At 34.2% G+C, this 25,874-nt stretch overlaps 2 protein-coding genes and 1 long non-coding RNA gene across 4 annotated transcripts in view; all 3 read left to right on the forward strand.

Moving 5' to 3' along the window:
* Positions 1–878: 878 nt before the first annotated feature.
* Positions 879–4,526, forward strand: LOC101893152 (scaffold protein salvador). Its single transcript, XM_005185835.4, has 2 exons — positions 879–3,078; positions 3,740–4,526. Exons 1-2 carry the CDS (start codon positions 1,304–1,306, stop codon positions 3,891–3,893), a joined length of 1,929 nt encoding a protein of 642 aa, XP_005185892.2. The 5' UTR covers positions 879–1,303; the 3' UTR covers positions 3,894–4,526.
* A 1,761-nt stretch (positions 4,527–6,287) lies between these two features.
* Positions 6,288–11,880, forward strand: LOC109613071 (uncharacterized). 2 transcript variants are annotated; one of them, XR_002194789.2, is made up of 4 exons: positions 6,288–6,565; positions 6,629–6,671; positions 6,753–6,870; positions 11,665–11,880. It is a non-coding gene; the product is annotated as an uncharacterized LOC109613071 (long non-coding RNA). The 2 variants fall into 2 exon arrangements; XR_002194788.2 differs by lacking the exon at positions 6,753–6,870.
* Positions 11,881–14,639: 2,759 nt separating this feature from the next.
* LOC101897050 (cystinosin homolog) overlaps positions 14,640–25,874 on the forward strand; it is a 40,128-nt gene continuing 28,893 nt past the window's right edge. Inside the window, exon 1 of the mRNA XM_059126728.1 lies at positions 14,640–14,814. The gene's annotated coding sequence lies outside the window, so the exon portion shown is untranslated. The remainder of the gene's footprint in view (positions 14,815–25,874) is intronic.

Raw genomic sequence — 25,874 nt, forward strand, 5'->3', positions numbered from 1 at the left:
CCAGCAAATGAAAATGAAAATAAAATCAATTGTTAGCAGTGGTCTACTTTGATTATATTGCACCATGGATCTAAACAGCTTTAAAATGCTTTTTGCGACAGAATAGAGTTGTATTGGAAAATATCTTGATATCGCACAGGATTTAGAGGAAATCGCGGCAATGTGAGGTTTAGTTTTATTTGTAAATCATGATAAAATCAAATGGTTTAGCACTTTAATCGGGATATGGTCTTTACAAATGGTCTTTATAGTCTAAACGCATGGTACAATGATATCAAGGTAGGGCTATGAAACCATATCATTTTATTTTTTTTTTATTTTCTTGGCTTAATATATCATCTTTCTTGTTTATGTATGTGTTTTCTTTTCAAAATGTTTATTTCAACGTATGCATCGACAAAATCTAGAGTTTTTGTAGCGAAATAATCCTTTAGAGATATATAGTACATGATTTTGAAGAGAAGTCTTGACCCTTCATTCAGTTATGGCGGATTTCAATTATTTATTTCAAATAAATGCAACAAGTTGTTTGATTTTTTATTGTTTTGATACTAATTTTGACATTACAAGCCAAACAGGTAGGCCTCTATACTTGCAATTTTTTTAAAGTTGGCCTACCTTCTCTTCATTGTACCAGGGTCTAAACGTAATTTCATGACAGCAATTAGGAGAAGATCTACCTTGCACGTTCGTAAACCACAAACATTTTCTTTTACTTTTCTTTTGGTATTTGCTTTCAAAATATAGCTGTTTTGACATGTCGCCATGTCACGCATATAAAACACATCGAAATTGAAACCCCTGTAATCTACTTTCGATCTTTAGAACCATATTGACCCACGGCGGTTTTGTTATTGCTCGACCTTTCTTGCCAATTTTCCTTTCTTCTTTCCTCCGATTAGCCGAAAGTCGATTTACGTGTCCCTATTAGCATCCAGCAATGGGAAGAAAATATTTTTGTAATTAATTGTTTAAAAGGTCTAAAAAGACCGAAAAACAAACGAGAAAAATACTTGTTAATAATCATATACGAAACGAAAAGAAGAAATTCATACCTACACAAGGGAAATCTCAATAGCAACATACTATTATCGTCAACTAAAAGGTAGACTTTGTTGTTGTTTCGCCAGACAAAGTGAGACATTAGGCTGCTTCTTCGTTGTGGGACACATACGAGAGCGTACGATTCCGTACGACTTGGAAGCATTCATGAGGGATTTGCATGAGGATATTTTGACGTGATTGTGTCTTTGGTTTTTTTGGGAGTTCCCTAATATTTAGTGTTTTGATTTGCATCTGTTGCATGAACTACCTAACCGTTTTGCTGTGTAATCGAAAGCCACCGACAATGCTCTCGCGGAAGAAAGACAAAACTGCAGCGGCACACAAAGAGGGCGTTGTGGGGAAATATGTTAAGAAAGAGACTCCTCCCGAAATACCGGTGATTAATGTGTGGTCTTTCGATGACCAGAGAACCAAGCAGAAGTCGAAAACTCTGCAAAGGTGTGCTTCCGCTTCTCCCAGCTGTGATGGTGGCTCTGGAGGTACGCTGTCGGGACGTGGAAGGTCAGGCAGCGTGAGTCGCAATACCTATACGGACACACAACCGGATTACTATCATGCACGAAGAGCCAAGTCCCAGTTGCCGCCTTCGACGAGTTCGATGCGCTCGAATCTGCCTCCACCTCAGACAATACAACCTACACGGCGTATGCAACCACAACTGCAGCAGCAGCAGCATCAACAATCACAACACCGTCAATTTCAACAGCAATACCAACCTGCTGTGTCCTCTCACTCGTATTATTCAACCAACAATTTAGATATGGCTGGGAACCATAACCATTTGGCAAGTAGCAGTAGCAATTATGTAAATATTGATCAAATAGATCGAATGCGACGTCAACAGTCGTCACCATTGCAACATTCGCAATCCAGTTACTATTCGTCCAATCAGAAACATGCCAATTCATTCGATGGGCATACAAATGTGATGAGAGATCGCTTGGATTCGTTTCATTTGCAATTACCTCGTGGTGTTACACCTAGACCCCAGACACCACCACATCAGCACTATCAGCAGCAGCAACAACAACAATCTCAACATCCGCCCTTGGCCCAGAGTTATTCTTCCGAGTCTTATCCAATCTATGAAAATCCTTATAGAGTTTCCAATACCTTAACTCCGCCCGTACATGGTATGTCTCAAATGTCTTTATCCACGCAACACGACAATCGTTCCGAGTCACCAATCTACAGTAATACCACGTCAATCGCCAGTAACATTAATCACTCGCATCATAGTAACCATCAAATGTCCCATCAGTTTCAAACATCAAAACACCTATCTCCCACATCGACTAGTTCTATTAGCAACAATAACCAAATGATGTCTTCGTATGATCTCAGTTCACGTGCCACACCTCATAGCCATGCTCAGGGTAACTCCTCCTCATCGATGCAGTCCCTATATCAGAACACAGGCAACAATAATCACAATCCCTCTAGTGCAACTTCCTCACAACAGCAGCAGGCCCAACAGCAGCTACGTAAACATCCCTCACAACAGTCAGTAGAAGAAGAACTACCCCTGCCTCCGGGCTGGGCTACACATTACACTTTACATGGTCGCAAATACTATGTTGATCATAATGCCCATACAACGCATTGGTCTCATCCGCTAGAACGCGAAGGTCTGCCCGTCGGTTGGCGTACTGTCGTTTCCAATGTTCATGGTACTTACTACGAAAACCAATACACTGGTCAATGCCAACGTCAACATCCTTGCCTTACTTCGTATTACGTGTATACAACATCAGCCGAACCACCAAAAGCCATACGTCCCGAAACGTATACCCCACCGGCGCATACTCATAATGCCTTGGTTCCCGCTAACCCGTATCTCCTGGAAGAGATTCCGAAATGGTTGGTGGTCTACTCGGAGGCAGATTCGTCAAAGGATCATATGTTGCAATTCAATATGTTCAGTCTACAGGAATTGGAATGTTTCGATGGTATGCTAGTTCGTTTGTTCAAACAAGAATTGGGTACAATTGTTGGATTTTACGAGCGCTATAGGTATGTGATATTTTGAAAATATGATATTTTTTATTCGCAGGCAGAAATCCAAATTTTAAAAATTCAAAAATGGTTGTGACGGGGCAATTTTCGCCATTGCTAAATTATTCAACAACTAAGTCACCGTCCACACTGTCGAGATCGATTGCCAGCTTTTTCGAGAAAAAAATATTACAATTTGCCTCGGTTATAAAATTAGTGTATTTTGATATCCATCTCTCCTTAAACTGACCGTCCAATTTCAATAAATAACTCCTCTTTATTCGACACCAGTTGACTTAACTTCTCAGAGTTCGTTAAACCTGTGCAGCAACGGAAAGCACGGAACGGCGAATCACTTTGTCCGATCTGAATTTTTAGGCAGTACTGTAAATAGTGTAGCATTAGAGATAGTTCGTTATGCCACATAGTAACTCAACAGAGTATCCAGCCGGAGACTGAATCAGAATAAATTTTCTATAGAACAATTCGGAATCGCTTTTAGGAAACTCCAATTATGACGTAATGTTTAAAGAAATATATCGCATGAAGTGTCAATTCAATTGACACTTTCTGTTATAAAATCCATGTATCATAATAGTTTTTTTAAATACAAATATTTTTAGAAGATCCGGTTACTTTTTTACTGAAGTTTATATTAACGTCGTATCTTTCTTTCTAGACGAGCTCTTATTTTGGAAAAGAATCGGCGTGCCGAACAAGAACGGTATATTCAGGAACTCCATGCAGCTGCTGTAAAAGCTGCTAATGCCAATCCCAATTCGAATAGCAGCAATAATGCCATCGCAAATCATCTTAGCCAACAACAACTTTGAAAGTCGACAATTATGCAATTCTCCTTCATCCCCTCATGGAATTTCACCGTTAGTTCCGTGTATTTGTATTTAATGCTTACACGTTACTCGTTGTAATGGGGTTTCCATTCAGAACAAATATTGGAATTCTAATATCGCCTCCTATGCATCAACACATCCTCGCTCATTTACAGACTTTTTTTTAATTATTTTTTACTTTATTTTATATAATTCTATTTTATTTATTTTTAAATTTTAGTTTTTATTGCCACAGTTCACTTTCTCTTTATTAACCAATGTGTTTGAGGAAAAAAGCCTTATATAAGCCTGGTGCCTTATAAAATATATATGCAAACATGTATTTATTTTTCAAAAATTCGTATACAGTTTCAATTTTAGTTTGTTGTTTTAAATTAAATTATTAAAAATTTGGATGATGGTGTGTTGCTATCGATAAAAACAATTATCGATAGCAACACACCTAATTTTTTATTAACTAAAAAATAGTTATTTATAATTGTGTATTATCATATTGTTTTATTTTTTTTATAAAAATACGCCAACAATTGTGGTTATCATATCATTTGTATCCAAATAAATGTTCTTTTCCTTAAAACATATTTTGGGTGATGCAATTCACCTCTTTTTTGAAAACATGTTTTGTTTTTATATTGTTTTTTCTTTCTGTTTTGGTTTCAGTTGGTTTCGTTTGGAATATTATTGCATAACGATGTTGATAACGTTTAGATAAAGTGCTAACAAAATATATGACATTGTGGAGTTCTAATTGGTAATGCAATCAGAAAACATTTTTAATAGGTTCTTATGAAAAATCAATGAAAAAAAAAAAAAAACATATTGTAACTAAAAGACTGATAACTTTAGAAATATTATTTATAGTAGATAGAGAATTATACATTCATTAACGAAACAAATAAAATATATTTGTTTTAAAGGGTACTTGCTTAAATTTATTTCGTGTTTGTACTACTTTTTTTAGAGGAAAGACCTTTACTTAAATATTTGCAGGTCATTTGTGTTATTTATCTTCTCATTTAAGGATGAAATTGTTATTGATGTCTAAAATATAAGTATTACTCGGCGTATTTTACGTCTCGCTTTTTTAACAGTTAAATAAACCTGTGGGCACCAACTAAATATCGAATCTCCGTGAGTTTACTCACTATCACCTGTATTCTCATTATAAATGAATTTTTTTCTGAGTTTTCTGGCTTGTTCTAAATCATACAAATAAGGTATGTGAGTGAAATATTGGTTTCATATTGTTCGAATATTGAAAATATCAGATCTTCGATTTGAAATTAATACATTACTTATATCCCTTACAATCGAAAATTAGATAACGAAACTCGATATTTGGATTGACAGAAGTTCACATCTACAAAAGATGTTACTTCAAATTAAAATGATGTAAGATATCACAACGTCGGCCACGCCCGAATATAGTCTTTGCTGACTTGTTGTTTTTATATCCTTCACCATAGTATGGAGTATATTAAGTTTGTCATTCCGATTGTAACACCTCGAAATATACATTTTAGACCTCACAAAGTATATATATTTTCTTGATCAGCATGAAATTCTATGTCGATTTAGCGATGTCCGTCCGTCTGTGGAAATCACTCTAGCTTCCGAACGAAATTAAGTAGATTGATGAAATTTTACTCAAATGTATATTATGTCTGCAGGACTTTTGGTATTGAAAATAGGCCATGAAGGTCCACGTTTTGGTATAGCCCCAATATAACGGTACCTCCCGATATTCGGTATTTTAATGTTTTTATCAACATTATTCACCAGAATTGTTTCAAATTTGGTATTTGAGGTTCGTAATGGGTACTACAGAATATGACAAAAAATCTTTGTATGCAGGTTTTCATTTAAGTAGTAGTTTTCGAAAAATTTTTGAAAATTTTCAAGTTCCTTCCAAATGGTGGAGGATAATAAAAGTTCGGCCCGGCCGAACTTAGCTGCTTCTTTCTTGTTTTCTTTAATTCTAAACGAACTCACTCTGTAAGCTATAAATTATCCAAAAAATACAATTTTTTTTATTTATTTCTTATCGATTTTAATCTATCGTAAAGCTTTTACTCTTTATTGATGATTAGAATAATAATATAGATCTTTGTTATGATTTCATCTTAAACTTTAAAGAATCAATATTAAAACTTAAAAGAATCAATAAATACTACTATAAGGACGAGTTTGAGAAAATGGACATATGCAACCTTGTCAGGACTTCTTTCGGTGAAGTTTTCTAATCGGTCTTTATATAACAGTTTTTGTGGACCTTTGCTACACTTACTTGTCTTCACCGTGACTTTGAGTTTTTCAATTCAACTACGAATGAAAATTTTTTTGCAATATTATAGAAGATAAATATACATTATTTTGTCAACCAAGCATAATTTATCGTACTTGACATTAATATAGTGGGTGGCAATTCTTGACATCATTAAAATGAATAGTAACATTCAAAATATAATTCAATCAGCTAGAATTTTACAGAGGAAATTTAATTAATATCTGACATTGTAAATTGGTCAAATTTTCTTGGAGTTGAAGTTAATGTGTCAAAGAAATGAAGACGTCTTGAAAGAGTAAACCAAGCCCCAGGAAAAAGTTGGAATTGGGAAAAATATCATTTAAGTTTTCCATACCTAAATTGAAAGGTAAATAAGTGTTTCTAGGCGTATAGATTAAATGAATCTTAATTTCATCTGTGTTTTTGTTAGCAACTTTTGTCAGTACGGATTAAAATTCAATATTGAAATGTCGGTAAGTCCATATAACATTCCCCCCTTCTTTGTTTCTTGGTACGCCCGTGTTCGCTGACTCTCGCCTTTCCCATTTTTGAAGAATGCAGCTTTCGAGTAGTAGTATGTCATTTCCGCACAGAGGAAGATTTTGGAGACCAAAGACGTCTCGTTTTTATCTGTCGAAGAACCTATTTCTTCCTCAGCATCTTAAAACTCGGGTATGTTATATGTCTTATGTTACATGCTGCCTATCAGCTTCCTTAGAATTTCGCCGTTTGACAATAGAGCGAAGTCGATTCATAACACTATATTTTCCTGTTTATAATTTTTATTGCAGCTCCGTGTCGGAGATCTTCAATATATTTTAATCTTGCCACAGTCGATATCGATAATCGCATAGTATAGATCAACCCCAAAAATAAAATGAAAACGAAATGTCAGGCTTTGCAACAGATTCCACGATCTGCCTCACTTTTTATTTGGCGCTCTTTGTCTTTGTTTATCAAAGACACCTTTGTATGCTTGCTTGTACCATTTACAGAGGTAAATCTCGTTGGTTTCCTACTTAGTAGAGATTTCAAGAACCGATTGGGGAAATACCTAAATCCCAAAAGAAGAAAGACAAACAACTCAGGAAAATCGTTGATTAAATTTCTTTATATTCCTGATCAAAATCCGACTTAGTATTTCAAAAAATTTAGCCTATATTCGGATTATCCTTATCCAGCTCGAGGTCGAATGTTTTGTATTTAAACCAATTTGAAACTTTTTATCATGTTAGGTGTTAGGTGTGTCACAGCAAATATTCTTAGCTTTTAATTGCACTAGTTGTTGTATAGATTATTTTTTATAAACGGTGAAAATTTCAAATCCAATTCAATGGTATAAAAATAAAAAAAATGTTTATCTGAAAAATACACGATTGCTTTCTGACTACCTTCCAAAGTGTTTTGTGTTGACAAATTAGATATTTAGTAAGTGGTGTCAAGTTGATCGATTCTAAATGAAATCGGACTCAATAATTACTTTTTAAAATGGACAACTCTGGATCTAATCATTATACCATATAGAAAAGTGTGTTCGCCAGATTTTAAAGAATGATGAGTGTATACGACAGTTCCAAGAAATTAAGTTTTTTAACATTAGCACTATTATATCGGGCGCCAAGAACACATAGTGATATTGAATTTGTGTCAAGAAATAAAGCTTTCCTTGTAAAAAGATAACACGGGTGCTTGATATCAACTCTGTGAAAAATGCACTCTGCAGTAGTTTTGAAATTCATTGGTTTAGCGTATGGATAAGAAATGGTTATTTTAGGTGATCGATTTTAATTGGATAAAGCCAGATGTGAGTGAATTCTATGAAATACGTTATCTCTTTAGAGACTTTAATGTTTTGTTTGTGGAAGTGTCCAATCTTCACAATGAGCTTCTAGGACGAAACCAATGATTTTTCTCTTATTAAGCTTTTAAGACATGTTTTTAAACTCTATAACCGCCAGTGTGAAGACTTATTTGGTACGTCTGGTTTCTTCTCGAGAATAATAAAAAGGAAGTTTTTGTTTACTAAAAATGAAAAAAAAAACAAGTAAAAATACATTAATTTCAGCCGGGCCGAACTTCTAATATCCTCCACCATTCGGTAAATAAAACATTTATTTTTGCAAAAGCATCTGGATTCAAACGTGTTCCACTTTATACTATAAACTATATAAACAGTAAGATTGGTAGGAGAAAACTGTTAGAATTTTCAAAAAACTAGAATTATCAAACCACCGAATATCGGTCTATATATCTATATTTTAACACTGCACTATGGGGCCGATGGCATCTAAAAATTAATAGAATTATGCGCAGAACACTTTCAAAACATCGAAAACAAAAAATTACAATCTGGCAACAACTTACGGCCTGCCAAGTTGTCAAAGATGCCATATTTACTTTTCGCTATTTCCTGAAATTTAAACTTAATCTAGCCTTATATTAGGTGTGTCTGGTTACTTTTCCAGCAGGATTGTCCAGCAACTTCTTTCTGAGAGAGTAAGGTAGTTTTATTCTCTTTTGCAAGGAAAATTCAAAAAGTAAACAGACGCTATTCCTGCAGAAGCTTGCAACTAATCAGCTGATTTGTCAAAACAAACTAATTTGTCCCCCATAAGGAGAATTAAAGCAAAGGAAGCAATACTAATTTTACAAGTTTTTTAAATAAAAATGTTGGAAATAGTCTTTTATTTTCTTATTACATATTAACATTTACGTTTTTCACATTTTGTAAAGTTGTTCTCTAAAAAGAATTAGTCTTGCTAATTCCAAAACAATATTTTCAAATTAAAATCACAAAAAGAAGTAAATAAACAATAGAAAACATCTGATTGAATGTCGATGAATGAGAAGAAGAAGAGTTGCAAGAGATTGCAAGAAGAAATTTGTCCAGTAAGAATTTGCAAACTCTCACTGAAAGAACTGTCAAAATTTCTCTCTCCAACCGCTCTCTTTTGCACAAACTTTAGGGTAACCAGACACACCTATTATTATTGGCGCCAAACAAAAACTGTTCGCATTATATTAAAAACAAAAAGTGGAAACACGTGGAAAAGAATGTAAATCAATAAAATTATAAGAAATAAAAAGTATTGTTAAAAGTAAAATTTGCAATAATTTTCACTTTTTCAAAAAAAAAAAAAAAATATTTTCAAATAGCTTAACGCTCTAAAATTCATGAATTTTTTAAAATTTGGCTGGAAATTCAGCGATAACCCACATATGTAATATATTAGATTTCAGCAATATATGAATTAAATATTATCGACAAATATTTTACGACCATGAGAAAGGTAACTAATAACATTTATGCACAGGCTAACCTAAAGCGGCTAAGAAACAAAAGTAAAGGTAACGAAGGTAAAGGAATTTTTGACTCGTGGCAGAGTCTTCCTGTTGGTAGCTTCATCTGATCCGTCCATATCAAATACATATTTTAACGAGTATGAAAAATATGACACCCTACATCACTATGCATACTCTACTAAGTACATTCTGGTAAAAACTAATTATGAAGTACAAATATCAAATTTAACACAAATGATTTAGAAAATGTGGCTTAAATTGTCAAAATATGGAAAATCCGAAATAACTGTTAAATGTGCGCTATAGGAAAACTTGATTTCAACCTTAAATCAATCGTTAAATCGACACAGAGTTTTATGCTGATCATGAATATATATACTATATGGGGTCCATGACAAATATTGAGAGGTGTTATAAACGGAATGGCAAATTTAGGAATATGTTGTTGTTGTGTAGTCTTCAAATGACGGTTAATTTTAAGTCAGACTTTAAGGATTAAAAAAATGCATTCTCACATTTACGCTAACAAACCGAATCTGATGAAAATCAAGCATTTGTATACCCTCCAACATACTATGGAGGGTATATTAATTTTGTCATTCCGTTTGTAACTCCTCGAAATACTCATGTCAGACCCAACAAATTATATATATTCTTGATCAGCGCAAAACTCTAAGACGATTTAGCCATGTCCGTCTGTCTGTCTGTGTGTCTGTCTGTCTGTTGTAATCACGCTATCTTTCGAACAAATGGAGATAGAAGGCTAAAATTTTGCACACATGTATATTTTGCCAATAGGCAGGTTAAGTTCGTAAATGGGCCATGTAGGTCCAAGTTATCATATAGCCCCTATATAACGGTACCTCCCGATATTCGGTATTTTGATGATTTTAGCGACATTATTTAACGGAATCGTTTCAAATTTGGTATTTGAAGTTCGTAATAGTTCCGCATAAAAAAGAAAATGGGCCATGTAGGTCCACGTCTTCGTATAGCCCCCATATACTATACCCCCCGATATTCGGTATTTTGATGATTTTAGCGACATTATTTACCGGAATTGTTTCAAATTTCGCATGTGAAGTTCGTAATAGATACATGCCATGCCAGAAAATTCGTATAGCCTTCATATAACGGTACCCCCTATATTCGGTGTTTTGATGATTTTAGCAACATTATAAACTGATTTTTCTTCAAGAGTCGCATTTAAATATTGTAATAACTTATGACAAAAGTTGCCTATGCAGGTCCACCTCGTCGTATAGGCATTCGGTATTTTTAAGATTTTAACAGAATTTTTAACAGATTTTATTTTTGGAAATTGTCAAATTTGTACCAAATGGTGGAGGGTATTAAAAAACTTACAGCTTTTTTACTTGTTTCATCTTTCATCTCCCCGTTTAAACTCTATTATAACTTATTTTGTAACCCTCTAATAGTACCTCATTTAAAAGTTTGTTTTCTGTTTAATATCTTTATTTAAATTTTTGTATGTATGTTCGTGTGTCGTATGGAAGCTTAATAATCGTAAAGATTAAAACCATAAAAGTTTCTCTTCTCTCTGTAGCACAGAGAGCAGTAAATCAATATTTAGCAAAGAGACCGGCAGAATTGTAAACATTACTCAGAAGAGGCAAGAAAGAGATGTCAAAACTCTCAAATGAGCGAAATAGTGTAATAGTTAAATTACATCAAATTGCAAATTAAATTATAATTAATTAGGTATTTAAAAGTAGCAATTTCGTATTTTTTAAAACATACATCGATTTGTATATTTTTGTGGCATTGCGCTAGTTTAAATTGAATTTTACAATCTATGGTTAAATGTGATTGGAAGTAAAAAAACGTGCTTCTGACATTTTTCAATAAAATACAGAGTTCACAGGTAAATTCCCTTTAATGCTGTAAGGTAAACCCATGCAAGCATACCCCGTGATTAACAAGAAATAACTCGAGCATGAGTGTATACTTAACAAAATTGATCAACGAAATTTTGTGGTTTTTATCCCAGCAGTTATTAGGGTGTATTAGAATTTATTATAAGGCTAAAAAATCCAAAAACACTATTGTAACAATATAGCAAAAAAAGCTAATAATTGATTTTGAAATATTGATTTTATTTCAATAAAAAAATTATTTACATCTTATTGATATTTGTTTCAGTTTAGACGTTGCTACGTCCACCATTCACTGTTGACAATCGTATGGGAATTTTGAGAGCAACAATACTTGAGACTCAAACATCTTTACATATGCAAAGTAGATGACATACTTGAAAAACTTGTTATAATTCTAAAAAATTGAAATATTTTCTTGAAATTGTTGTTTCTTTAATTTCTGTGAATATATTGAATATAATGATTTTTATAATTGAAATAAGATATATAATTTAAGGGAAAATTATAAGGATACTTGCCCAAATGTTAGCCTATATGAGCGAAAATACTAAAAATTACTCTTCGAAAAACCAGCGGTCAGGACGACACTTAGGAAATGAATTGTTGGACATAAATGGAGCTTAAAATAACAGATCTATACACTCATTCAAATTGTATTAAAAATGTGGCAAAGTAAGGCTAACTTCTGCCTTCTTTTGTTTTTAGTAAAAATGTGTATTTCCTTACAAAAATATACGCGTACAATGTTTAAGCCTAAAATAAGTATGATTTCAATATAATTTGGCAAATTTATTTTTGTAACAAATTCCGTCACTCATTCCGAATTTCACTGAAATCGGGCATACATATCGTGTTTGATGCATCAAATAAACGAAATGGTTTGTTATATATGGGAGCTATATCCGAATCTGAAGCGATTTTACTATAATTTGGTAAATTTATTTTCTGACCAAATCCCGTCACTCATTCCAAATGTCATTGGAATCGAACATACATATCGTGTCTGGTGCATCAACTAAACGAAATCGGTCGAATATATATGAGAGCTATATCCAAATATTTCAATATATTTTGGCGAATTTATTTTCGTACCAAATTTCTTCGCTTATTCCGAATTTCATTGAAATTGGTCATACATATCGTGATTGGCCCATTAAATATTTGAAATCAGTCGAAAATGTATATGGGAGCAATATCCAAATCAGAAACGATTTCAATATAAATTCGCAAATTAATGTTTATTTCAAATTCACTCATTCCAAATTACATTGGAATCGGACAAACATACAGTGTTTAGTGCATAAAAATGTGAGGTTGGCCGAAAATATATATGGAAGCTATATTCAAATCTGAACCGATTTCAATATAATTTGGAACATTTTTTTGTCTTAGAAATTCCAAATTTGGAGATTGTATCTATAACCGATCCGATTCGGATGCTATATATAGTGGAATTTCCAATACTGTAGTATGTATTGAAATTTTCAGGAAAATCTGTTTAGCAATTTTTGAGTCTATAAATTATAAACAAACAATCAAACGTACAAACATTTCCCTCTTTTAAAGATATATAAGAGAAGAAGAAGATACATTAAGGCAGAACTCTAGAAAAATAGCCTAAAGGCATTAAATCGCACTATTTAGGCGGCCAATTAACCTATCAGGAACGTGTAATAAAATTTTCACCATTTTGTTATGCGTATTGTATGGCATGTGACATCGCCTTGTTGAAACCACAAGCTCTTGCATTTTGGGCAAAAAAGTGGGATATCATATTATGGTAGCGCTCACCATTCACAGCTACGATAGGATTCGCAGAACCTTTGATGAAATACGTAACAATTATACCACCAGCCCATTCACCATACCATACTGTGACTTTTGCTGGATGCATTGGTAGCTTTTGCAAAGCTTCTGGCATATCTTGACTCCCATTCAATCGAAGAAGCGAGCGATGAATTTTGTCGATAGAATTTAATGATTTGCGGACGTTGTTTAAAAATACGATTCAAGGTTAAATTATAGACCAAACTGAAGATGTTTGACAGTGAAACAAAAGATAGGGCTATATGCTGCACCTTGAAAGACAGGGTATATTAAATTTGTCAATCCGTTTGTCACACCTCTAAATATTCATCATAGACCCCATAAAGTATATATGTTCATGATCAGCATAAGCCGATTTAACGATGTCCGTCTGTCTGTCTGTTGAAATCACGATACTTTAAATTTTGACACAGGTGTTTGCACTGTGTCTAGGATGGTTGATATTGAAAATGAGATATATCGGTCCATGTTATGGGATAGCCCCCAAATAACGGTGCCTCCCGATATTCGGTATTTTGATTGTTTTAGTCACATTGTTCACTAATTTGTCTAAAAATTAGTATTTGTGGTTCGTAATGGGTTCTAGCTTTAGTGGTGGAACATTGTACATATAGGTCCACGTTTTCGTATAACCGTACCTCCCGATATTCGGTATTTTGGTGATTTTTGTCACATTCTTCAACGGATTTGTCTAATAAAAGGTATTTGTAGTTCGTAATGGATATCAAGGTCCACGTTTTCCTATAGCGCACATATAACGGTTCCATCGAAAATTCGGAATTTTGATGATTTAAGACACATTTTTTATACATTTGTGTGAAATTCGGTACAGGAATCTCTTAAGAACCTGAAAACTCAAGTTAAGCTAAAGTCCCACGGTTACGAACATTAAAACTTACTTCAAATTTTACATCTACATCAACAACTTCTTAGCAAAAATAAAATAATTGCAAATCGGGATATCGACATATTTTTCGCATTAATTTACTTTGATAATAAGAAGATATTACTTTTTAATAAGAAAAATATACCCCTTTGCTATTAACTTTTGTAGGGAACAATACATATATTCAACCCTATGGTTTGCCATAAGTATATTGTTTATATTACCTTGTAATGGCTGATGATGGGCAGGTTTCGAATTAATAATATCCAGATGCATGAAAGCAATTAAAGAAGGTGTGGTAGGTTTTATGGTCAACAAGTAATGTTGAATCTAAAGTTTAGATTCCAAACAAAACAATTTATTTTGGTACATAAAAATAGCTGTAATAAAGCACAGCAATTTCATCTCCCTCCACCCCAATATTAACTCAATTGCCAATTTCATTCAATCGATAATCAAGAGAGAGTAAGTTAACTTGTCTGATGGTTTCTTTGAGTGTTGGAGGTTTGTTGGGTCTGTCGATGGTGTTCAAGTTTCAGTTGCTCAAAATACGTCAAATCGTGCGTTCATTACTTTGATTAACGCGGATCGAAACCATTCACTACCGAACATAACGGATGTAAACAATACTGTTTGTTTAAGAATATTATTTTTGTTTATGAAAACGAGCGAGAATAATTTCGCAAATAAAGTTTAAAAAAAGTACGAATATTTAGAATAGAGTATATCTTGCAATTTTGAATGCAGTAATAAAAATAATAAACATTATTTGAATAAATTTGTCAATTGTTATAAAAAAGGAACGATAATCCAAATACATGACCTTGGTATAAATATGTGTATGCAAGTGTTTATCAAAATTTCAAATAAAAAGAAACAAAAAAATGTCAAATAGATTTGAGTATCCACATAAACTTTTAAATGCAACGAACAGTGTTCTGGCGGGGACTAAAACGCATATTCCCTGGAATACGGTTTCTTCCACGCGTTTTGCAAATATCAGTTTTTAATAAAATATACAACTCCAGTGTTTAGGGATTCTTTCGCCAATTAAGGATTAAAACTTGTGAAAATTTGTTATTTTACTTTGAATCTTCTTATAAACAATATACTGTAATGACGTTGTCATTACAAGAACTAATAATTAATATCTATTCATTTTTTGGTACATCTCCCACAAACTTCCAATGTTTTGAAAAAATCTCCAATCCCATATGAGGTCAACGAAGCATCCGTCTTGATTCAAACTTCGGGCATTATTATATTTTAATCGAATTTAAGTTGGTTTCAAAATAGTAAATTTATTGACATTTATTCTACTACCTCTTCCATAGGATGGAGGTTAAAGATTTCGTTTCTTCAAAATTTTGCACAAAAGTATATGCAACAAGTTGTCTCCATACATTAGACCACACTGTGGTCAGTTGTGCCTTTGTGCATTTGTTTGTAACATAGAGAAGGAAGCGAGATAGACCCAACAGTTTCCTTTGATGATCTGAATAGAATCACATTTTGAGTCGATTTATGCATGTCCGTCTGTCCATGCATTTTTGAGAACACAGTACAGGTCGCATCTGTTGCACCAAATGTGTAATATAGGATGGAATTTGGCATATAGTACCAAATTGAGCCTAGAAATAGGAATGTGAAAATTGGTCTAATCGGTTCAGATATATCTATAGCTCCAATATATATCTACATCCAATTTCACGTTTATTGGGAATAAAACGGATTTTGATGAATATCGGTTTAGACAAAAGTGTCCACCGCAAAATTGGTAGAAATTGATTCAAATGAAGATAGTACTCACGTATACAGGGTGAAATGAAAAAAATACAACCAATTTCAGACTGCTGTTATTTCTAAGCCACTCCGTCCGTCAGTAGTTAAAATTATTCCAGTGACAGCTCATTATATTGTTTACAAGCATTTTGGTGAGAATTTTCAAGAAAAAAAGTTATTCGTGATGGAATTCAAGCGTTATAGTTTGATTTCTTTACATTTGGCTGGAAAACCACAAGTGGCTTTCGTTAGAGCACTTCAGCATTTAAACGTGAATAAGTCTTTTGTGTTTCGTGCCATCGCTCGTTACCGTGATACTGGTAGCGTAGCCCGACGTCAAGGAAGTGGACGGAAGAAAACAGAAACATCAGCAAAAATGGTTCGAAAAGTAAAGAGGCGTCTTGATGGAAACCCGCGTCGCAGTGGCCGAAAATGGCTCGTAAGCTGAACATATCGCAACCCATTCCGCAAATATTGAAAAATGAGTTCGGGGTAAAGCCATTGAAATTCCAAAAGTGTAAGAACTTACACCGCAACAGAAGAAAATAGACTCGCTTGGCCGAAAGTGGTGAACTGCCAAATTTGGTATTCTCCGATGAGAAAACATTCGTTGTCCAGAAGTTTGTAAATAAACAAAATGCTCGTGTTTACTTGCCCAAGAGGTCAGCTGAAAATGTGCACCTTCGGTTGGCCACCAGAACTAAAGCGCCGCCATAACAGCCGATGGTCGCTCTCCGCTCGTATTAATCGACCGTGGCATCAGAATAAATGTCGAATATTATCGCGAAATTATAGAGGGTGTATTAAAGCCTTGGGCACGCAAACATTTTAGCAGCAGACCAGCGCACAATGCCACCATAATCTCCGGATATCAATCCGTTGAACGATTGTGTGTGGAGTATTTTGAAAAGCAAGGTTGGCACTAAAAAATAGAAAAGTGTCGATCAGCTCAAGCAAGCAAACGGTACCTTCCGATATTCTATAATTTGAAGTGGCTAAACTTTTTCCACGGAATCGCTTCAAATTTGGGGGTTAAAATTTGTAATAGGCTCTACCTCCGGCAGCAGAATATTGTCTATATTTTTTCCTTTATCGTATTGCGCCCATAACTGCATTCTCCACTGCTATTTATTCCCGACCAATATATTTCCATTTTCACAATCAATCAATTGATGTTAAAAAATATGTACAAGGTGGCGCAAAGGTAATTCTCCTATCTGAAAATTCTATAAATTTTACGATTGGCCCCTAATATCTAAATTACAGGCAAAAACCAGTAAAAAAGTCTTAAAATCGGGCGGGGCTAACGTTTTGATACCCAACACAACTTTTTATATTTAGTAGAGCTTTAAATAAAAATAAAAGTTCTTATGGGAAATTTGTGAGAGTTAAATCATACCAACTATGATTATAGTTATAATTTAAAGTCCAGAGGACTAAATTTATGGGAGTTATATCCAAATCTGTACCGACCTCGATAAAAATGTATTTCTGAGCTGAATTTGATATGTTTCCCTGAATATCGTTGTTACGCAGTACATATTACGGCTGCTGAGGACAAAAATAACAAATCGGATGAAGAATATGGGAGCTATAGCTATATCTGATCCGATTTTCATCAAATGTGACATCCTAGTTTCTAGACTCAATTTGGCCAAATTCCATCACATTTGGGCTAATTACACGTTTGGTTCACAATAAAAGACAAATCGGACGAAGATATATATGGGAGCTATATTCAAATTCAAACCGATCTCGATAACATTTAGCAAAGTTATTTCTGAGCTGCATTTGATATAATTTCGCAAATACTATCGTCACAGCGTGCATATTACGGCTGCGGAGGACAAAAATAACAAATCGGATGAACAATATGTATGGGAGCTAAGCTATATCGGAACCGATTTTTTTCAAATTTAATATACCTCTTTTCAGGTCTAATTCCAAATTCCATACTGTTTGGGCTGATATTACAAGTTTGGGCACAATAAAATGCAAATCGGACGAAGATATATGTGGGAGCTTCATCTAAATTTTGGCCGATTATCTCCAATTTCAATAGGATTCGTCCTTGGGTCAAACAAATGATTTTGCAAAATTTCATCTCGATCGAGCAATAAATACGACCTATACTTTGTTTACAAAAATACGGACGGACATGCATAAATCGACTCATAATGTGATTATATGCAGATCATCAAAAGGAACTATGGGTCTATCTCGTTTCCTTTTGTCTGTTACAAATAATCTTCTCAACACTCCCCCTACTCTTCTACAGTACACAGCAACATGAAAGCTAAATTTTACGTCTACCATAAGTTTGACACAATAACAAATAAAAAGGCTGTAAGTTCGGCCGGGCCGATCTATGAATACCCTCCACCATTTTTAACGATTTTGGCAATTTTCAAAAAAATTAAATCCGTTAAAAATTCTGTTCAAATTTTAAAAATACCGAATGTAGCCGTTATATTAGGGTCTATATGACGACGTGGACCTGCGTAGGCAACTTTTGTCATAAACCATTACAATATTCAAATGTGAAACTTGAATAAATAAAATTCGGTGAATAATGTAGCTAAAATCATCAAAATAACATCATCAAAATATACGAAGACGTGGACTTGCACAGACAATTTTTGTCGTAGGTTGTAGTATTCATTACGAAGTACGAACACCAAATTTGAAACAATTCCGGTGAATAATGTCACTAAAATCATAAAAAACCGAATATCGGGAGGTACCGTTATATGGGGGCTATACCAAAACGTGGACCTACATCACCCATTTTCAATATCAAAAGTTCTTTGTAAAATTTTATCAACCTACTTCTAGCTTCCGGACGAAATGCTAGAGTGAATATATAGAACGTTTTTGGACTGGCTTAAGTCATCGGCTGGCTTCTTCGAACAAAGGAGCGTAGGGCCAAAATCGAACTAAGTCAACCTAAAACTCCTTTGTTCCTCTACGTAGAAGACAGCCGTTGACTTAAGCCAGTCAAAAAAAGCGTTTTACGCATTCTTACCTTAAGTCTTTCATTTATTTGAGAATTAATAGTTACGAAATCCGTCATGTATTTTATTTTTACCTAAAAAGTAGTGTTGCTCGTGTCTTCTTGCTAAAAGTTAAAGTACGGAAAAATGCCCACTGTTTTATCTCAAAGAACACTTGTTTTTCACTCTTCTGTTTTTGACAACAGACACACTTGTAGGTTTCTTCAGTTCTACGAAAAAAGTGCTCACGTATATCGAGGGTAGTCGAACGACGACCAGACACTAATTGATGATAAGTGTGCCTTTTTGATAAAGTGCCGTTGTAAGAAAACAACCTTCTCATTATTAACTTTTTACGAAAGTTTACAAAAAAAAGTTACGAAATTGTAAACAATGTGCTGATTTTTTCTGCCCCTTCGATCGCTTGCATTCTTGGCGAATTCTGATCATTTTATGCATTAATTAATTTACTTTCACTCTTCGATTACGATAAAAAAAAAACAAGTTTACTTTACAACGCTTTATTGCAAATACTTTAAATTCCACTAATGATATGTAAACATTAAATTACAGCCCAACAGAGAGAGAGGTTGTCATATTGGGATATTAGTGTGTGCTGAAATGAGGAAAAAGAGCTGCATTGCAAAATAAATATAAAAATATCTATACCCAATCTTTATGAAACATATTTTTTAAATCTAATATTTTTTTTTAATAATTTAAGACCCGTCCGTCAGCTTTTAATATATTCAAACATTCATGTTCAAATTTCGACGCACCTGCGTTGTTACATATTTAAACCCAGTGCTAAGTCATAAACAATGCCGTTGTTTTAACCAAACAGTTGTTCGCTTCACTGTGACCTTGTCACCAAACAGTTTTGATACTAAAAATGTGCTGCGTTTTGGTATTTCTGAATTCATGCATGCCTCGACAATTTGTTGCATTTATGTACATAAATACATATAAATATCAAACTAAAGTTCTAATTCATAAAACATTATTTGTGTTTTGCGTTGACTTTTTTTAGCACATTTTGTTTGGAAGTCACCTTAATCTTGACAATGAATATTCCTATCAATACGATCACACAAAGCGTTGGCAAAAAAGCAAAAGACCTTGCCTTTTTAACATAGAAATGCTGCTAATATTAACACAATTTGCAAGCGGTTAAATATTTGGAATTGTCAACTGTGGGCAAAGAGGAATTCCCTCTTTAAATGCCTAATGGTGAATATGATTAACATCGAGTATTGACAGATCAAGTGTGTGTTCGAAAAAATCTAGACATAAAAAAATATGTATGTAATTAAATATTTATTTTTGGAATCTTGAAATGGAAGCTATGTCACTTAATTAAAGATCTTAAAGGCCGAGAATAATATTTTATAACCAAATAATAAGTTACGTCAATGGCAAAATTAAATGGACATTTGCCAAATCGGTAAACGCAACCATTGTTCATATCGTTATACCCTCCACCTAGAAAAGGAGGGTATATTAACTTTACCATGGATGGTTTGTATTGAACCGTTTTGGTCTAGCCGTCCACGTGTTGGTCTAGCCGACATATAGCGGTACTTCTCGATAATACCGAACATCGGTATAATTTTCGCCACAATTTTTCACGAATTTGTCTAAAAAATGTATTTGTAGCTCATAGCGGTTTCTAGCTCCGTTGGCGGAACATATATATCCACGTTTTCGGATAGCCCTCATATAACGATACATTCCAAGCATATAAAGGGTTCGATAAAAAAACTGCAACAAAGTCAAACGCTATAATTTTTTCACATTTTTATACCCTCCACCGTACATAGTATTGGGGGGGGGGGTGGTTGTTGAGGTGTAGCATAAATTCTAAGACTATTTAGCCCTGTCCGTCCGTCTTTTTAATCACACTACACTCAAAAAGAATTAAGATAGGAAGCTGAAATTTTGCAAAGATCTGTCTTTTGTCTGTAGGCAGGTCATGTTCGAAGATAGGTTACATCTGTCCAAGATATCGTATAGCCCCCATATAACGGTTCCTTCGATATCCGGTATTTTGATGATTTGAGCCACATATTTCAATGGAATTGACTGAAATTTCACACAATGAGTTCCTTGTGTGTACTTTACGCCCTGAAAGTGAATTGCCTATATAGGTCCACGATATCGTATAGCCCCATATAACGGTACCCCCCGATATTCGGTATTTTGATGATTTTAGCCACATTTTCAATGGATTTGAAATACCTCACAAGGAGTTCCTTGTGAGTACTTAATCCTTTTGAAGATAATTATCTATGTAGGTCTTCGATATCGTATAGCCCCCAATAACGGTACCCCCGATATTCTGTATTTTAATGATTTTAGACATTTTTTCCAAAGAAATGGCCTGAAAATCCACACAAGGAGTTCATTGTGAGTACTTTATCCTCTGGAAGAAAACTATCTATATAGACCCACGATATCGTATAGCCCCCATATAACGTTACCCTCGATATTCGGTATTTTGATGAGTTTAGCCACATTTTTTTAATGAAATTGTCTTAAATTTCACACAAGTACTTCACCCCTGAAAGAGAATTGTTTACATAGGTCCACGATATCATATATCCCCAATATAATGGTACCCCTGATATTCGGTATTTTGATGATTTTAGTCACATTTTCCAATGGAACTGTCTAAAAATCCACACAAGGAGTTCATTGTGAGTACTCTACCCCTTGAAAGAAAATTGTCTACATGGGTTCAAGATATCGTATAGCCTCCCATATATCGGCACCTTCCTATATTCGGTATTTTTAAGATTTGACCAGGATTTTTAATGGATTTAGTTTTTTTTTTTAAATTTCCTAATTCGTTTCAAATGGTGGAGGGTATTCAAAGTTCGGGCCGACCGAACTTACTGTTTTTTTACTTTTTATTTTATTGAATGAAAGCAAAAAATGTCTGAAATAGCATTAAATTTTAGAATAAGTTTACATTTGTTCGAATTGGTCACTTTTGTCCGGCCAATGAAACCGTCACACGCTGTCCGAATGTTGCTCTGTGGTGATCATCACTTTGGTATTTTTTAGTACCAACCTTGCTTTCCAAAATACTCCAGACACAATAGTCGAACGGATTGATATCCGTGGTCATTGGTGGTCATTGTGCGCTGGAAATGAAGCGAGGAACCTCATTTTGTAACCATTCTTGGGTGGCGCGTGCTGAGTCCTGTTGGAATGTCCAAGGTCTGCGGCCAAAGTGTTTGTATGCCCAAGGCTTTAATACACCCTCCAGTATATTTTTGCGATAACATTCGACATTTATTTTGATGCCACGGTCGAGCGGAGAGCGACCATAGGCTGTTATGGCAGCCCACACCATCACCACGACTGGCGCTTGAGTTCTGGTGACCAACCAAAGGTGTACATTTTCAGCTGACCTCTTTGGCAAGTAAACACGATCATTTTGTTTGTTTACAAACTGCTGGACAATGAATGTTTTCTCATCGGAGGAAACCAAATGCGGCAGTTAACCACTTCCGGCCAAGCGAAGCAACTCTTTAGCTCTTTTGGGTCTATTTTCTTGCGGTGTAAGTTCTTGCACTTTTTGCAATTTCAATGGCTTTACCAAGAGCTCATTTTTCAATATTTGCCGAATGGAATATTGCGATGTTCACCTCACAAGCCATTTTTCGGCCACTGCTACTCGGGTTTCGATCAAGTCGCTTCTTTACTTTTCGAACCATTTCTGCTGATGTTGCTGTTTTCTTCTGTCCACTTCCTTGACGTCGGGCTACGTTACCAGTATCTTGATAACGAGCGATGGTACGAGACACAAAGGATTTATTCACATTTAAATCATGGAGTGCTCTAACGATAGCCACTTGTGGTTTTCCATCCAAATATAAAGAAATCACACTATAACGCTTGAATTCCATCACGAATAACTTTTTTTCTGGAAAATTCTCACCAAAATGCTTTTGTACGCATGTAAACAATATAATGAGCTGTCACTGGAATAATTTTAATAGCTGTCGGACGAGTGGCTTAGAAACGACAGCAGTCTGAAATTGGTTGCAATTTTTTTCATCTCATCCTGTATACCTAAAATGAACGGATTCCAAGGAATCTGAAACCGAAAACTTCCGAAGATGTGGAACTTGACTCCCTATATTTTTGTTACTTTGCGATAGAATATTTCAAAACGTCGATATAGGAGTCTCCTTTTCTCATAATCTGCTGCATTTTTTCGAAATTGTTTTTTGTGTTATTTTCCACTACCAAAATTGGGTTATACAATTTAATCAAAAAAAAAATATATATATAAAGCAAATTCATTTTGTATTGAATTAATGTCTTTGTATTTGGTGTATTGGTAAATAAATTCAAATTGCTTTGTTAATTAATATTGGTTTTGCTTTTGTAAAAAGTATATTTTTTATCGAGTTCATTGTACGGTGTGTGGCGATAATTGTTTAACAGGTGTCGAAAGATAATAAGATATCGGCATAGACGATTCAGGAACTTAATTTAAATTCGATTTTTTTTATGAAGATGTAAGGTACTAAACAATGCCAAGAAAAAAAAATACACGTGTTGCAATTTTGCTTTGTTTGTTTTCAAAATAGCAAAAAAATTTCTCGTCGTTATAACTGTATTAATGTGGACTAACACCATCTTAGTATGTTGCATCAAATTAAAATTGCACGTTGAAAATTGCGACTGACTCGCCGAAAGTGTGGGGCAGGGGATTTGTAGCAATAAGAGCATGTATACTTATGTACGATTGAGGTTATTTATAAATTCTCTGAAATTCCCCAATCAGTTACTAGAACGAGAACACTCCGGGAGGAACAATGCTGTGATTCATTTGGAAAACAACAAATGACCCATGGGATTACATCTTGGATATACATGTTTGTTAGTTGTGAAATAGCTATGGTCTCCTCAAAAGGTATTCTCCACTAATGACTCATACATGTACCGCAGAGACATGCATCTTACGTACATCTGGCTTCCAAAGATTTTCTTTGATTGTTGCAGTAGCCACAATTTGTTTAACAGAATTATTTCAGTTTTGATTTCTCATCCATTCATTCATTTAGTCATATCACTTATTAATCAATATTAATCAAAGCAATTACGACTGGAAGCGTTTATTAATCAAGTGAAGTGCAATGATCCGTTGCATTTAGTTCCAATTGAGTTCACTTGAAAGAAATAAATCAAACAAATGATTGCAAGGGGAATTCAACGAAATAGATCTTCGATTGAATGTGATCATGTAACAGCTGAGAATCTTTGTAAATTATAATAGTCATAATGGAAATTAAGGAAGATATATTATTGAAACGGTTTCTTGGGTTTCTGGATTTTTATTGATTCTAGGTAACGATAAGAAACTAAATGATTCCCAGGAACATTGGAATATCCTTTAAATGACGTTATCGGTTGATTATCAATATTCACACAACGTCAAAAAACCTTAGACGACATAGCCGTGCCTATATTTGCGTTGGAAGAAATGAAAACTTTTTTGGAAGTTCCCAGTTTACATAGTCTTCAATTGCGGTACTTTGTGACTCCCAGTATCTTTAATTTCTAAATGTTGTAATTTTAAATTTTATAGTTTTACTATTTAGAGACTTTCCAAAAGGAATTGTGAATAACAATGTGCAATACAAAGCCGGTAAGAAAGGTCAAAAATCGGGCGGGCCGACTATATGATACCCTTCACCAATGTGCGTATTTAGTAGAACTCCCGTAACAAAAAAAGCTTATATTGGGAATTTATGTAAAGTATATAAATACCAACTATGGATATACCAACTATGGACCTTATTTAAATGCGTATATCCAACTTTGAATCGATTTTCAAAAAATTTAAATAAAAAATTTTAACAAATAACATTGCTGTATAGTGCATGATATGACTTCGATAAGCATTATATTAAAAAATATTTATTGGAACAATAAATATAACGGACCTAGTTTCACCAAATGGAAAAATCGGTTGAGTGTGAAAGACTCAATAAATTTAGGTCGAGAGGAGAGCGACCATCGGCTGTTATGGGGGCCCACACCATTACCTTGAGTTCTGCTGACCTCTTTGGCAAGTAAACACGATCATTTTGTTTGTTTACAAACTGTTGCTGTCCAGCAGCAAACCAAATTCGGCAGTTCACGGCAGCAGTTACCCCGAACTCATTTTTCAATATTTGTCAAATGGAATATTGCGATATGTTCAGCTCACGAGCCATTTTTCTGAAATATAAACAATATGCGTTCAACAATCCCAATGACATTTAAACTTAGCTCCAAAAGATTATGTTTTAGACTTAGGAAATGGCAATGAGTATCCATCTCCATAAAATAACTCATTAGAGTTGGCACATTTACCACTTTTAGATTTAAATGTCAATATTAATGATATAGGGTAAGTGCGCCTAAGTTCGGCATGTCCCAGTAGTCGACAGTTTTGAAATTTAAACTTAAATAACTAAGAATAGAATTGACCAAATAATGAAATAATTGCAAAAAACGTAAACAGTGTTCTCTGCTCTCTTTCTGTAAAAAACAATGAGCTCCGATCAATTATTACGAGAGAATAACGGTTTTTGGCAGTGAGTGTATAATAGTAAATAACAGTCTGAAGATCATTTTATAATTTAAAAACATACAAATCAAGCATTTTTCTGTTATATTGTGTAATGCCGACATTAGGAACAGAAAAAAAGAGATTTGCCAGTAGTCGGCAGGTGGTGCCGATTACTAAAAAAATATCATTTTGACCAATTTCACCCAAATTTGAGAAAAGTATTAAAAAATAATCCAAAAACTATTTAAATAAAAAAATTGTTTTTATTTGTGCTTTTTGGCCAACTTTTCTAAATTAAGTGGTTTTTTTAATCAGCTATTTGATGCATTAGATAGCGGTGGCATTTTTGAAAAAAATGTTGGCTATCTAAAGCAAAGAGATCAATTCACAAATTCCAAATATAAGAAAGGTAT

This window comes from Musca domestica, unplaced genomic scaffold (assembly GCF_030504385.1).
Source record: "Musca domestica strain aabys unplaced genomic scaffold, Musca_domestica.polishedcontigs.V.1.1 4, whole genome shotgun sequence".
Classification (NCBI taxonomy): Eukaryota; Metazoa; Arthropoda; class Insecta; order Diptera; family Muscidae; genus Musca; species Musca domestica.